Raw genomic sequence first — 12,704 nt, forward strand, 5'->3', positions numbered from 1 at the left:
AGATAGATAGATAGATAGATAGATAGATAGATAGATAGATAACAAGAAAATAAACCATTAAATTATATACAGATAGATAATACAAGAAATTAACAGTTAAATTATAAATTATAAAGCAGTGAGACACTAGCAGTCCTTTAAGTCTTAAGAGCCACCAGTTCCTTTTCTGTAGAGAGAGCTGGGCTATATATACACCCAGGCAGCAAACAGCAACGCAGGTCACCAACTGTCACCAACTGTCGGTCCCCAGCTCCAGAGATGAACATTCCAATCGTGTGGGCTTAAAGGGACCTTAACTTACAGCGACAGTCCACAGGCTAGGCGTCCCACAGGTAGTATACCTTTTAAATTGAGGCACAGAACTAGCAAGGCGAGGCTCACCGAGCCATTTATCTCTCCACCCTTCAATTAATCCTACTTGTGTTTATTGGCCAGGCTGGCACAATAAACTATCGCAATGACACTCTCCAGCCTGCCCTGTCGAGCAGACTGCCTCTCCTCCAGGTCACGTTCAGCCTGTGTACAGAGCCTTCTTTGCTCTCTGTCGCCCCTTGTTCACCAACTCTGTATTTTTAACCAGAAGAATTAGGCCAGTCATTTATTTTTTATTTTGTCAGGTGATTTTACTTCTAAGCTAGGGAGTCCTGGTGGTGCATCGGTTTAAGCAGTTGGCTGCTAAATGAAAGGTTGGCCTTTTGAACCCACCAACTCCTCTTTAGGAGAAAAATGTAGCTGCCTGCTACATCCATAAAGATGAAAAAGCCAAAGGCTCACTACCACTGAGTAAACGCCAGCACACACTACCCACCAACTGCCATTCAGTCCATTCTGCCTCGGAATAGCACCACCATCCAGCAGAGCAGGACTGCTCCCAAGGGATTCCCAGGTTATAAATCAAATTTCTTCCACAGAGTGGCTGCTGCGGGAGTCAAACCGCTGACCTGGTGGTTAGCAGCCCATCTGTAACCCCTATACCACCAGGGCTCCTTTCCCAACTCAAAATGACCCTATTTAGGGTTTCAGGGACCCTGGTGATATAGTGGTTACACATTGGGCTACTAACTTCAAGGTCAGCAGTTTGAAACCAGCGGCTCCTCTGGGGGGAGAAAAATGTGGATTTCGACTCCAGTAAAGTCACATTGTCAGAACCCCACAGGGACAGTTCTACCAAGTACCATAGGGTTGCTATGAGTTGCAACAGACTCACTGGCACCGTTTGGTTTGGGCAGATCTTTACAGGAGCAGGGAGTCTCATCCTTCCCATGAGCAATTCAACTCTGTCGTACCGGGCCCCGGACGGAGTCAAATCCAAATCAGTTACAGGTTTCATGTGGGTAATTTCTAGGGTTAAGATCAGAATATGTTATCGTTAAAAAAAAAAAAAGAAATGCTCAGGAATTCCATGAATGCAGAATTTGTGTCTGAGTACCATATATACTTATACCATGTATAAGCTGAGTTTTTAGCATATTTTTAGTGCAGTTTTGTGGTAAAATTAGATGGCTTAGCTGATATGGGGGTCAGCTTATACTCGAGTATATACGTTATACTTTTAAAGTAATGGTTTCCTTCTCAGGAGGGTGATTCAAGCAAGACCGGCTTTTAAGACCATAGGACAATCCCACATTTCAGGTTCTGACCACGTGTGGGACTGACTAGATTCCAACTCACTCCTTTCTCAGATGCAGTTCCTCGTGTGGACCTGGTCTACACCAGCCATCCTTTGAGAGGAAGAAAGAATCGCTGACGGTATCCTCTTGCCCTCTAACAAGATGCATTATTAGAAACTGTCCTCGGCAAAGAACCCTGAGGAAAAAATAGGCACATTTAAAAAATGTCCATGTTCACGGAGCCTCAAGTCATCATTGTAGTGAGAAGGTGGGGTCAAGACTTAATAAGATTTTTTTTAAAAGATTTAATAAGATCTTGCTACTGATCCATACCAGGCCCCCTTTTGTCAAAGGGATTGGGAAAAATAAAAGCAAATGTTTCTGAAGAGGGAAGTCGATCTTTAATAACCATTCACACCATATAAAATCCACCTGGGTCCCCAAAATGGCCATTTGGTGAAGGGCTCTTGAGACATCATAAAATTTCTTCCGACGGGAAGAGGCGGACGGCTTCAGGAAATAGCACAGTTTACAGGGATCAAAGGCTTACTCTCAGCAACTCCTCCCTGGCTGGGCGCTGTGACCCCCGCGCAGGCGCACAAACGCAGAACGCACACGCTCGCCAGCTCCGGGGCGGGGCCAGGCCGAGTCACGTGAGCCCCGCAGCCTCTCCGTAATTTCCCTAAAAGGACTTGCGCGAAGTGGCCCCGCCCCTCCCCGGGCCCCGGAATGCGCGCCGCGAACCACCCACGTGACGGAGCGAACCATCCTGAGGGAGCAGAGGGGGGTGGTGAGGAGGTAGATGATCACCGGAGCTACGAAACAGACGCGCACGAAGAAAGCGAGCGCAGGAGCCATCGCGCACGTCTCTCTTCCTCAGGTGCCACTTTAGAGCCTGTCCCGCCGCCGCTCGATCGGTGGCGGGCCCGCTGGCCGCCCTGCCGCCTTCCTCCCTGTCGCCCTTTCATTGTGAGGCTCACTTCCTTGGCCGCTCGTGGTGACCCGCTTCCTTCCGCTTCGCGAAGCTGAGACCGGAAGTGGTGGATTTAAGCGGCTCCCGGTTGAGTGAAGGGTGGTACCCGGCAGAGAAGGTGGTTCAGCCGGTGGTCGCAGGAGTGCTCCGATTCTCCGTCTGCGCAGGTGAGGTGCTGGCCGCCGGGCACGCGGGGCCCGGGCACGCGGGGCCACCCCGAGGGCGGCGCCGGGCGGCCTTGGGCAGCTGTTCCGTCCGATCCCGAGCCCTGGAGTCCGACGCCGCGGCCGGAATTGGCCCAGACGCCAACTCGTGTCTCTTTTGCCCAAACTTGGAGCTCCGGAAACGTGGCTTCGCTCGCTGGCGCCCGGAGCTGAGGGGACTGCGGAACCCGAGCGCCGTGCCGCTGGGTCCGGGACAGTTTGTCACAGACTTAACTTAGGCGATTCACAAGTTTGCGCGCGACCCGTCGTCAGTGTCAAGCCCCCATCCCCCCGCCGCAGCTGCTGTTACAGCCGTGCTGAGTAGGAATGACCGATTCCACTTAGGACTCCGGCGGCCCAGCTCCAATTCTGTAATTGGAATTTTTAGTTGACGTGACATTTAGGCAAGGAAGGAGAAGTTTGGAGTTTAGTGTTTGACTGGGAGATCCACTCCAAAACGCATACCCCACTGGAGTGGGAACATTGGGCTGAATCAGCTCACCAAATCGCTTCTTTCTAAAGTAATTGCAAGCGTACATCAGTTCTTTACAGAACGTTTGCACCAGAAGTGTAGTTTTAGTTGAGATTGTTTTTCTGAACTCCAAAAACTTTTATAACTGAAGGCTTTCATGCTTTCCAAGGCTTTCAGGCTTTCATGCTTAACCATAAAAAGCCTTTTCTTAAAGATAACAGTCTTTATTAGCAGATCAGTTCTTGGCTCAGTGGTGAAAAATTTTGGGGTGTGGCAGTTTAAGAGAAAGAAATGTACCTTCCGCCGGAAGTTTGCGTCTAAACGATAAACAGTTTAGTTATAAAGGAAGCACTAGCAGAAACGTTCTTTGAAAAGACGATGGATAGCACCGAAAAAATTAATTAGGACTTAGAAAACAAAAGTGCACTGATTAAGTAAGCAGGGGATCGGAAAACGGCAAAACTGTATGTCTCGGTGTGTCTGACTAAACGATGGGGAAATGATGCATCCACTCTTTAACACCCTGCCCCCTTTTTTCCCTCCTTAAATCTTGTTTAACTTCAGACTAGAGTGGGGGGCTCCGTGCCACACAGTTTAGATGTACCCTAAAAAGGTACTACAGAGAGAAGATGGTGGTTTAGGCAAGTTCATGAACACCTCACAGTGGGTCGCTAAGGGAAACTAGGATCTAGGGCCCAGTATGTAGCACAACTTACAAAGATGAAAGCCTGTCTAAAGGAATAGCATCTCACATATTACCCTCGTCTTCTGTAGAAAAATGTTGTCGATTTTTATGTTCATCCCCCTGGCATACAAGTCATTGTGATCACTTCCCTCTTCTCCCTCCCCCCCCACCCCTTAACTTCTGAGATAGTTAAAGTTTATTGTGCCAACCTGGCCAGTAAACCATTGTGGTCTTAATTGAAGGACAGAAAGATAAATAGTTTGGTGAACTTCGCCTTTCTATTTCTCGGGTCTCTTGCTCTGTGATGGTCGGACCAGGGTATAGCTGCCTTAGCCAGTTCCCTGCTTCAGCTGGCAAGATTCACTTCCTGTAAGACATCCCTGAGGAGAAGCCACATGGACCTACCCTGATGCAGCCCTGGATGCTGGAGCAGCCGTGTGGAGACCCCTGCCAGCGCTGAGATGCTTAACACTGATTTGGCTTTCCTCCTGAAGTTGGTGTCATTGCGTGTGTTTCATGAGATTGAGGAGGACTTTGTAGATTAGTGTCCGGCATGTCAGTTAATGTTGGATTTATGGGCTTGGGCAGCACTGGGTTAGGGTGGATGCTTTCTTAATGTACACTTACCCTTTATATAAAACTCTCTTACACATGAGTTTTTGTGGATTTGTTTCTCTAATGCACCCAGACTAACACATCCTCCTAGTATTGCTGCTCCCCTTATTGGTCCTGAGGGGTTTATTTGTTCTGGATTCCCTGTGTTGCGAGCTCTTACCTGTACTAGTATACATGTTCTGGCCTAGGCAGATTTGTTAGAATTGGGGCCATGGTAGTTTGTGAGTGGGTTGGGGGGTGGGGGAGGAAGCATTAAAGAACCAGAGAAAGGTTGTGTGTTTCATCGGTGCTATACTGCACCCTGACTGGCTTTTATCTTCCTTGTGGCAAAAACATATCAATGGGAATGAGTGGGAGGGCAGAGTGGAGACCCAAAGCCCATCAGTAGTCAATTGGACTTCCCTGTCAGAAAGAGTTTGGTCTTTTAGAGCTATAAACTATTGCATCACCTTGACCGGGCTTCATTCACTCCATGCAGTGGAAATCTTCATATTTTGGAGGAACAGCAAGTCTCTCTGCTTTCAAGTTAGCTGTGTTCAACCTTCTTGCTCTGTTTGTTCCTATACACACTGCAAGTACTCTTTATACCACAGTATCTTTCAGTAAATGCTTTAAAAAACGAACACTGGAGACTAACTCTGGAATTTCATCACTTGGAAATCGCAGGTCTATGTACATTAAGGAAGGAGCCCTGGTGGCGTAATGGTTACGCATTGGGCTGCTAACTTGCAAGGTCAGCAGTTCAAAACCACCGGCTGATCCAAGGGTTTTTAAAAAGACAGGCTTTCTACCCTAGGGTAATTATACGTCAGCACTGACTTGATGGCATTGAGTTTGGTTTTTAGTTTTTTTGGTTGACATTAATGTGTACCATAGGTTCCGGAGCTAATTTGTCTGGCTGCCCCTTCAGAAAAAAAAAAAACCAACAACCAAAAAACATTACCCAGCACTCCCTTGGAATTGAAAATCTTTGTGATGTAACCCATAATCCAGGATAAAGTGTAGATATCCACTTTTGCCTCCTTCCTGCATCTTTCTAGGCCCCTTAACATGGGGCCTACTCTGGGGAACAGTGACACCGCACAGTCTTGACACTGTATGTTACCAGTGCTTTCGAAACAGGGTTGTGTGTTTGCTGAAAGCCTGTTCTGTAAAGAGGGTTAGAGCCCCCTCTGGGGAAAAGTAAAAACACAATAGTAAACTAGAATTACGAGGCTGAGTCTACTACTAAAGCTTATCTGTTCTTTAGGATCATAATTACGCTGTTCCTGATTTCATTCCCGTCGCACCAGTGTTTATTCCACCCACACTCTTAGTGTGACAGGAAGAAATGAACCACAGGTGTCTTCTGGAACAACTGACCATGAAGTTCAACGTTCGCTTAGCTCTGACAGGCTGCAGACTCTGGTGGGAAAAGTTCCTTGAGTAAAGTAAAGGCACAGATAGTAACTTCCCAATGCTGTTTTGGTAGAATTAAGACTAACCCCTGAATCCTTTACTTCTAAGAATCCCTGTAGCGTCTAAATAATATAGCACAGGGCCTTTCTTTTCTTTTTTTAAAAAATATTTTATTAGGGGCTCATACAACTCTTATCACAATCCACACATACATAAATCAATTGTATAAAGCACATCGTACATTCTTTGCCCTAATCACTCTCAAAGCATTTGTTCTCCACTTAAGCCAGCACAGGGCCTTTCAAGGTTTCCCCTCACCCACACGCTCTTTTCTTGAGTCTTTTTGAAGCTCACAAAAATGTTTTCTGAACTCACAGTATTTGAGCTGTTTTGTGAATGCAGTGTTTGATAAACATGTACCCGTATGAGTTATTTATATTTTCCACTATTGTCACACATTATTTTAACTTCAGAGTCATACCTCTGGAATGAAAACGATGTGACTCGTTTCATAAGCTGAACCAGTCATCTCTATTCTTTATTGTTGATTCCACAGTTACTTACCTTTTAACTCCTTAAATATGAAGGCCCCTTCTTTACAACTAACTCATACACAGTATTCAACACAAATGACATTTGTAATTAACCTATTTTGCTAAAGTTTGCTGATGAAGTATTGAATGAGCTGTAGGAAAGTTCTATGTGAGACCACTGTCAAGTCTTGAGTAAATTAATAAAACCTTTGTAACCTTAAAAAACTTGTGTAAAGGATTTGGAAATTCAGGAGTACATGAATAAAAAAGTAAATGGAAATACATCGATTCAAATATCCATATTGCTTTACAACCAAGAGAAGGCATTTTCGAAAGGTAACTGGAGGTCGTCCCCCCACCCATTAAGCCATGTTAATCGTTGCCCTGTAATTTGCCTCAGTTTCTTTGTTCTTAAAATAACTAGCCTTCCTGCACCATAGGACAGGGGTGTCAAACAACTATTTTAGAAAACATGCTTTGCCTTGCAATCATGCTATGCTTCAAAATACTAAAGAGATATGAATGTTAAATATGCACCACCCACGTGATCTCAGCCACTTTCGACAAGTGCTTTTGGTGCGCACAAGGTCAGGGAATGGTATGTGTATACTTCTTACATTTAAAAAATACTGATTTAAATGTTAGCTGCCATCAAGTCCATTTCCATTCATGGCGACTCCATTGTGTGGCGTAGAACTAACTTCCATAGAACTCTCAAAGGCCTAACCTTGGAAAACCAGGCTTATCTTCTCCCACAGGTGGGTTTGAACTGCCAACTTAACTGTTGGTGCCAGTCAGGAAGTGCTACTTTCAGAGTAGAGGGAGGACACAGTTCAGAGAGGCACGGACTGTGCTGCCCCTGTTGTTCAGTTATATTGAATCGGCTCTGACTCACAGAGATCCTGTGTGCGACAGAACAGTGCCCGGTCCTGGTGAGCCCACTGTTACAGACACTGTCAGTCCACCTCGTGGAAGGTCCTCTTGGTGACCCTCTGCTTTAGAAATCATGTTGTCCTTCTCCAGAGATTGGTCCCTCCTGATAATATGTCAAAAGCACATAAGATGAAGCATCACCGTCCTCTCTTTTGTTAAACCATTTTCTTGGGGCCTCTTACAGCTCTTATAATCCATACATCATCCATTGTGTCAAGCATATTTGTACATGTTACCGTCATTTTCAAAACGTTTCCTTTCAACTTAAGCCTTTGATATCAGCTCATTTTCTCCTTCCTCTACCCTCCCTCACGAACCCTTGATTATTACATTTTTTTTTTCATTTCTTTCACCTCCTGCTGTCTCCCTTCACCCAATTTTTGTTGTTTGTCCCCCTTGGAGGGGGTTATATGTCAATCATTGTGATCAGTTCCCCCTTCTCCCCCCACCTTCCCCTTCCCCCCATGGTATCGCTGCTCTCATTATTGGTCCTGAGGGGCTTATCTGTCCTGGATTCCCTGTGTTTCCAGCTCTGATCTGTACCAGTGTGCATACTCTGGTCTAGCAGGATTTGTAAGGTAGAATTGGAGTCATGATGGCGGCGGGGGAGGAAGCATTAAAGGACCAGAGGAAAGTTGTGTGTTTCCTCAGTGCTACACCACACCCTGGCTCCTCTTCCTTGTGACCCTTCTGTGAGGGACATCAGCTTCTCTTTTAAGGGACTTTCTGGGATGCTGCCTCGTGAAAGGTGTTACACGTGCAAACTAAATAACTTCATGAAGGCGGTCTCCTAACCAGTGATTAAAGGAAACTAAAAACGTTGGAAGGAATATGTGTATAATAAATGTTGAGGCTGTATAAGGCATAGCTTCCCATAACACATTCGAGTGCACAGGCAAAGATTGTACTCCAGAATTGGGTTGGAATTTGTGACTACCCTTTGTGGAATTTGATAATAAAATCTGAAAATGGATTTAGCTAAAAATAGGAATTTTTTTAAGTAAATAGAGTTTTGCTAATTATTTCCACAATCAAAATTAATCTTGGTGATGTGGTATAACCTAAGTCTATTAGAAAAAAAACCTTTAAAAACCATTGTGTTAAAAGGGTCACTTTGTAATGTTGAGATCTAGGTGGTGGTTCATTCTTTGCAATCCACAGGCTTATTTTTAGAGCAAGGGCATCGTGTTTTGCTTCATCATAGCTAAATGTTGTTTCAGAACGTAAGCTTTAAAATGGTTATCCCGGTCAGAGTGCCAATTTTAGACCTGCTCAGAAGACTATATCCTAGTACAGTGGTCCACACTTGGAGGCTTGCAAACTGTCAGCTGCACCTCACTTCTGCAGGATGGTATGGTAACGTTTTATTATCGCAGGGCTAGGGGCTATCAAACATCTTTATAGTCTCTTAGGGAGCGTAGAAAGAAAAAAATGCTTTTTCATTTTAGATACTCTTTAAACATTGTTTGTAGCTTAAATTGTGTAGGGGTAAATTGAGATTATTAGAAGACAAAAGTAGTTTTCACACTTAAGGTAGTTTCTAGACAAAGGTTTTCGGCTTGGTTTTAATTCAATTGCTCTAAACTGTTGTGCTTTTATCTCTGTCTGGGGAACTTAGTCACTTCAAGTTGAGATAGAGGAAAGAAATTGGTTTGAATAGAGTAGAAATGTCTGTATAACAGATGAACTTGAGTTTCTGTATTTTTCAGTTAGCCTTTCAGTACTATATATGTGTGTGTATCTATTGCTATCTGTGTATATATATATTGAGAAGTGAGGGTGCAACAAGAAATGTGCGGTGGAAGCTGGAAGAGCGACATTTGGCATTACAGGTTTGAAGCTGAAGACCAGCTCCACCTGGCAGTCTACCCTCCCACTCCTTCCCCTTACTGCCCACCATGGAATGGACAGCGAGCACCGCAGAGGCTGGACCCTGCGAAGATGTGAATTCGATTTCTCAACACCTGTAATGCTGAGGCATGGAAGGAGCCCGGCTGCCCGGCGTAGCTACACTTTGTTTCTGGCGCTGTTCTAGTTATGGAACCAGTCCGCTGTTGTTGGGCTCTGCAGCATTCCTGGGAATACAGAACTTCTTGATACGCTGTGACATGGGGATTGATGTGGGCTCTGGCTTAGAATTTGAAGTTAGTGATAGATTGTTTAGAAAACGTCACACAACTACCTGAAGTGGGTGAACTCAAGGTGTGTGTCTGGTTTCTCTCTCTCTCTCTTTTTTTCTTTTTGTTTTGATTTTTCTCTTTACTGCGATCTGATTGGTAATTGTTTCCATTAGTTGAGAGAAATGTTTAGCAAGTGATACTGCCATGCTGAATAGTTTTAAGTCATGGCTCTCCCTCTCTCAGTCTCATTAGCTCAGACAAATTAGAAAGGTTGAGTGTTTCCTTTGCTTGTTGGCTATTATTTGATTCAAACTTAAGTAATCTTTAATGTTGGGTTTATTTTTCTTGTATTTTATTTCCTGATTAGGACTTAACCGTCACCATGTCGAGCAAAAGGGCAAAGACCAAGACCACCAAGAAGCGCCCTCAGCGCGCAACGTCCAATGTGTTTGCCATGTTCGACCAGTCACAGATTCAGGAGTTCAAAGAGGCCTTCAACATGATCGACCAGAATCGCGATGGCTTCATCGACAAGGAGGATTTGCACGATATGCTCGCCTCCCTGGGTAACAGTCCATTTTAATATTAGTGTATTAGCTGGAATCCTTCCAACGCCTTTTATGTTTTCTCATGTCTTAAAGCTCTGGGAAGTGAGCTTTGATGTTGGTTTACTAAGATTCGCATGACAGTGTTCCCTAAGTATGGTCCTTTCATCACCTACGGTGAAAAGACTAATTTTGATTATCAAAACATTTTCCTTTCTTATGCCCCAATGGGAAAACTTATTGTCTGCTACCAAGTCGATGCCAAATCACGGCAACCCTATTATTAATCATTGGTGTGTGTTTTAATTAAAATGATTACCTCTTTTATTGTTCAGGTAAAAATCCAACTGATGAGTACCTGGACGCCATGATGAACGAGGCTCCGGGCCCCATCAATTTCACCATGTTCCTGACGATGTTTGGGGAGAAGCTGAACGGGACCGATCCGGAAGATGTCATCAGAAATGCTTTTGCCTGCTTCGATGAAGAAGCAACAGGTAAATCAGAGATAAGCTTTAATTGCAAAGTGATTTTCAGTTTTAGCGATGGTGACGAGAATACACAGTAACTTGAAATCAGGCCTGCAGCTCACCTGTGTTGGACCGTGTTCTTTGCACCAGATTGTACAGCACTCACTCGAGGGCCCTCAGTTCCGTAGCAGTAGTTTATCAGCCGGTGGGTTGTACTGGAAACCCCTGTGGGTTCATTACATCTGCAGCTCTGCAGAGGCCGGGCTGGCTCAGCGCTGTCACCAAAGGAATCTTGAAATGTGCAATTGCTTTTGTCTGTGACCAAAGCAGCCCTTTGTAATGTGTCTCAGCTCTCATGTCACTTCAAACTGGGAAAGGAAAATAGGAAAAGAAAAGCAGAGCTCCCACTGTGAAATCCTGATTTCAAATGACTATTCCACATAATGGTTGTGTAATTCAGGGCAAATTAGCATTGCTAAAACTCTGCTTCCTTGTTTGTAGAGTTAACTCTTTAATAAAAAAAAAATTTTAAACCTATGTGAATACCTGCTTCTTTGGCCAGAAATGAGGAAAGATATAAGCAGGTGTTTTTCTTAAGCTCCCACCACAAATGAAATGGCCTAAATTTTTGGAGCAGGAAGGCACCGCCTTAGGTTAATTGCAGTCGTTGGACCACTGCTGAGTGTGGTTGTCAGGTCAACACATGTCTCCTCACTTCTGAATTGCTCGAATCATACTGTGAGAAGCTGCTGCTTTTTTTAATGGAAGGAAGTAAACAACCTTGACGGAATAAAATCCCATTCTTCAAACTCACCTCACTATTGGACCCTGTCTGTCATGAAGCCATGCCTGGGTTTTCATGCTACTTTCAAGCCTCCCTTTCTTCAGACCCAGTTTAAATTGTACCTCACCCTGGCACCGGTGCCTCTTTAACCTAGTATGTGTGTTACTTGTGCCCTTAGTCTCAATCACCCCCATCCACCTCCCCCCCACCCCCAGAGTAAGGAATCGTCACCCTCCACTTAGGGATTTGTTTCTGTAAACTGCAGATACAGATTTTGGGTGGGACATCTTAGAATTGGGGTTGAATTAACCAAAAAATCTCATAAATTTAGTTTCTTTTGTGAGCTGATTTTCGGCTTTAAATTCATGTTATCGAAATGATATTACTAGTCTCTTACTTTTAATAGTCAGAATTATGCAGTAGTCTTTGTTAGTTTTTCACTTTTTGAGTTTGAAGTCACTGCAAGCGCCTCACGCCCTTAGGTGGACAATGCCTTAGCAGCACTGGCGACACAGTAAAAGTGCTTGAGCAGGCCCTGCTTTTGCCTCTACTGTCGAAAAATCAGAAGAAGCTGGTGGGTACGGAGGGAGGCAGGCCGAGGGAGGCAGGCCAACGGACGGAGCAGAGGCATGAATGCCCGTAACAAGCTGGGCACTTTTTCTAGGCAACAGCTGCTAAGGCTGGCTTCAGCCGTGGAAACCTTGCATTTCCCCCATGGTCATGCTTCTGGTCTTATCGCGTGGTCGCTGTGGGTGCTAGTTGACCGGATAGTGAGCTGGAGTGTGGCGTTCTTAGTGTATCGGGTATATCTAGGCGAGTGTGGAGTTCCTTGTAGTTACTCCTCAGTGGCATGTGTTGTTGATCCCAGTTCTTCTCTCTCAGGCACCATTCAGGAAGATTACCTGAGAGAGCTGCTGACGACCATGGGAGATCGCTTCACGGATGAGGAAGTGGATGAGCTGTACAGAGAAGCACCCATTGACAAAAAGGGGAACTTCAATTACATCGAGTTCACGCGCATCCTTAAGCACGGAGCGAAAGACAAGGATGACTGAAGGAACTTCAGATTCCAGCCCTAAACCTTCCTTGTTGCCATTTTGGGTATTTCCGAGACTTTCTCGTAGAGCTTATTGCATGCCCTGAGCTTGAGCGCTTCTGCCTTCTTGTATTTATTCTCAGCCATTTGGGGCACATGCATCTCTGTAATCAGACTGGAAATGGGACTTTGTAAAAGTAGAACTGGGAAAAAGATCAATGCCTTATCCAAGCCTAAGGAAAATATTCTCAAATTTTTTCTAAATTACTGGATTTTTACATTTTTTTGGAAATAAAAACTTTGAAAATAAACATTGTGTTGGAAGCA

At 44.7% G+C, this 12,704-nt stretch overlaps 1 protein-coding gene and 1 long non-coding RNA gene across 2 annotated transcripts; one reads left to right on the forward strand and one right to left on the reverse strand.

Moving 5' to 3' along the window:
• Positions 1 to 713: 713 nt before the first annotated feature.
• Positions 714 to 3,094, reverse strand: LOC142427417 (uncharacterized). The gene is made up of 3 exons (XR_012780048.1): positions 2,029 to 3,094; positions 1,672 to 1,806; positions 714 to 1,341 (listed from the first exon to the last, which is right to left on the reverse strand). It is a non-coding gene; the product is annotated as an uncharacterized LOC142427417 (long non-coding RNA).
• Positions 2,439 to 12,704, forward strand: LOC142427415 (myosin regulatory light polypeptide 9). The gene is made up of 4 exons (XM_075532684.1): positions 2,439 to 2,750; positions 9,910 to 10,108; positions 10,423 to 10,584; positions 12,224 to 12,704. The coding sequence occupies exons 2-4, from the start codon at positions 9,925 to 9,927 to the stop codon at positions 12,394 to 12,396; spliced, it is 519 nt and encodes a 172-aa protein (XP_075388799.1). The 5' UTR covers positions 2,439 to 2,750; positions 9,910 to 9,924; the 3' UTR covers positions 12,397 to 12,704.

Source organism: Tenrec ecaudatus, chromosome 15, assembly GCF_050624435.1.
Source record: "Tenrec ecaudatus isolate mTenEca1 chromosome 15, mTenEca1.hap1, whole genome shotgun sequence".
In the NCBI taxonomy this organism is placed as follows: Eukaryota; Metazoa; Chordata; class Mammalia; order Afrosoricida; family Tenrecidae; genus Tenrec; species Tenrec ecaudatus.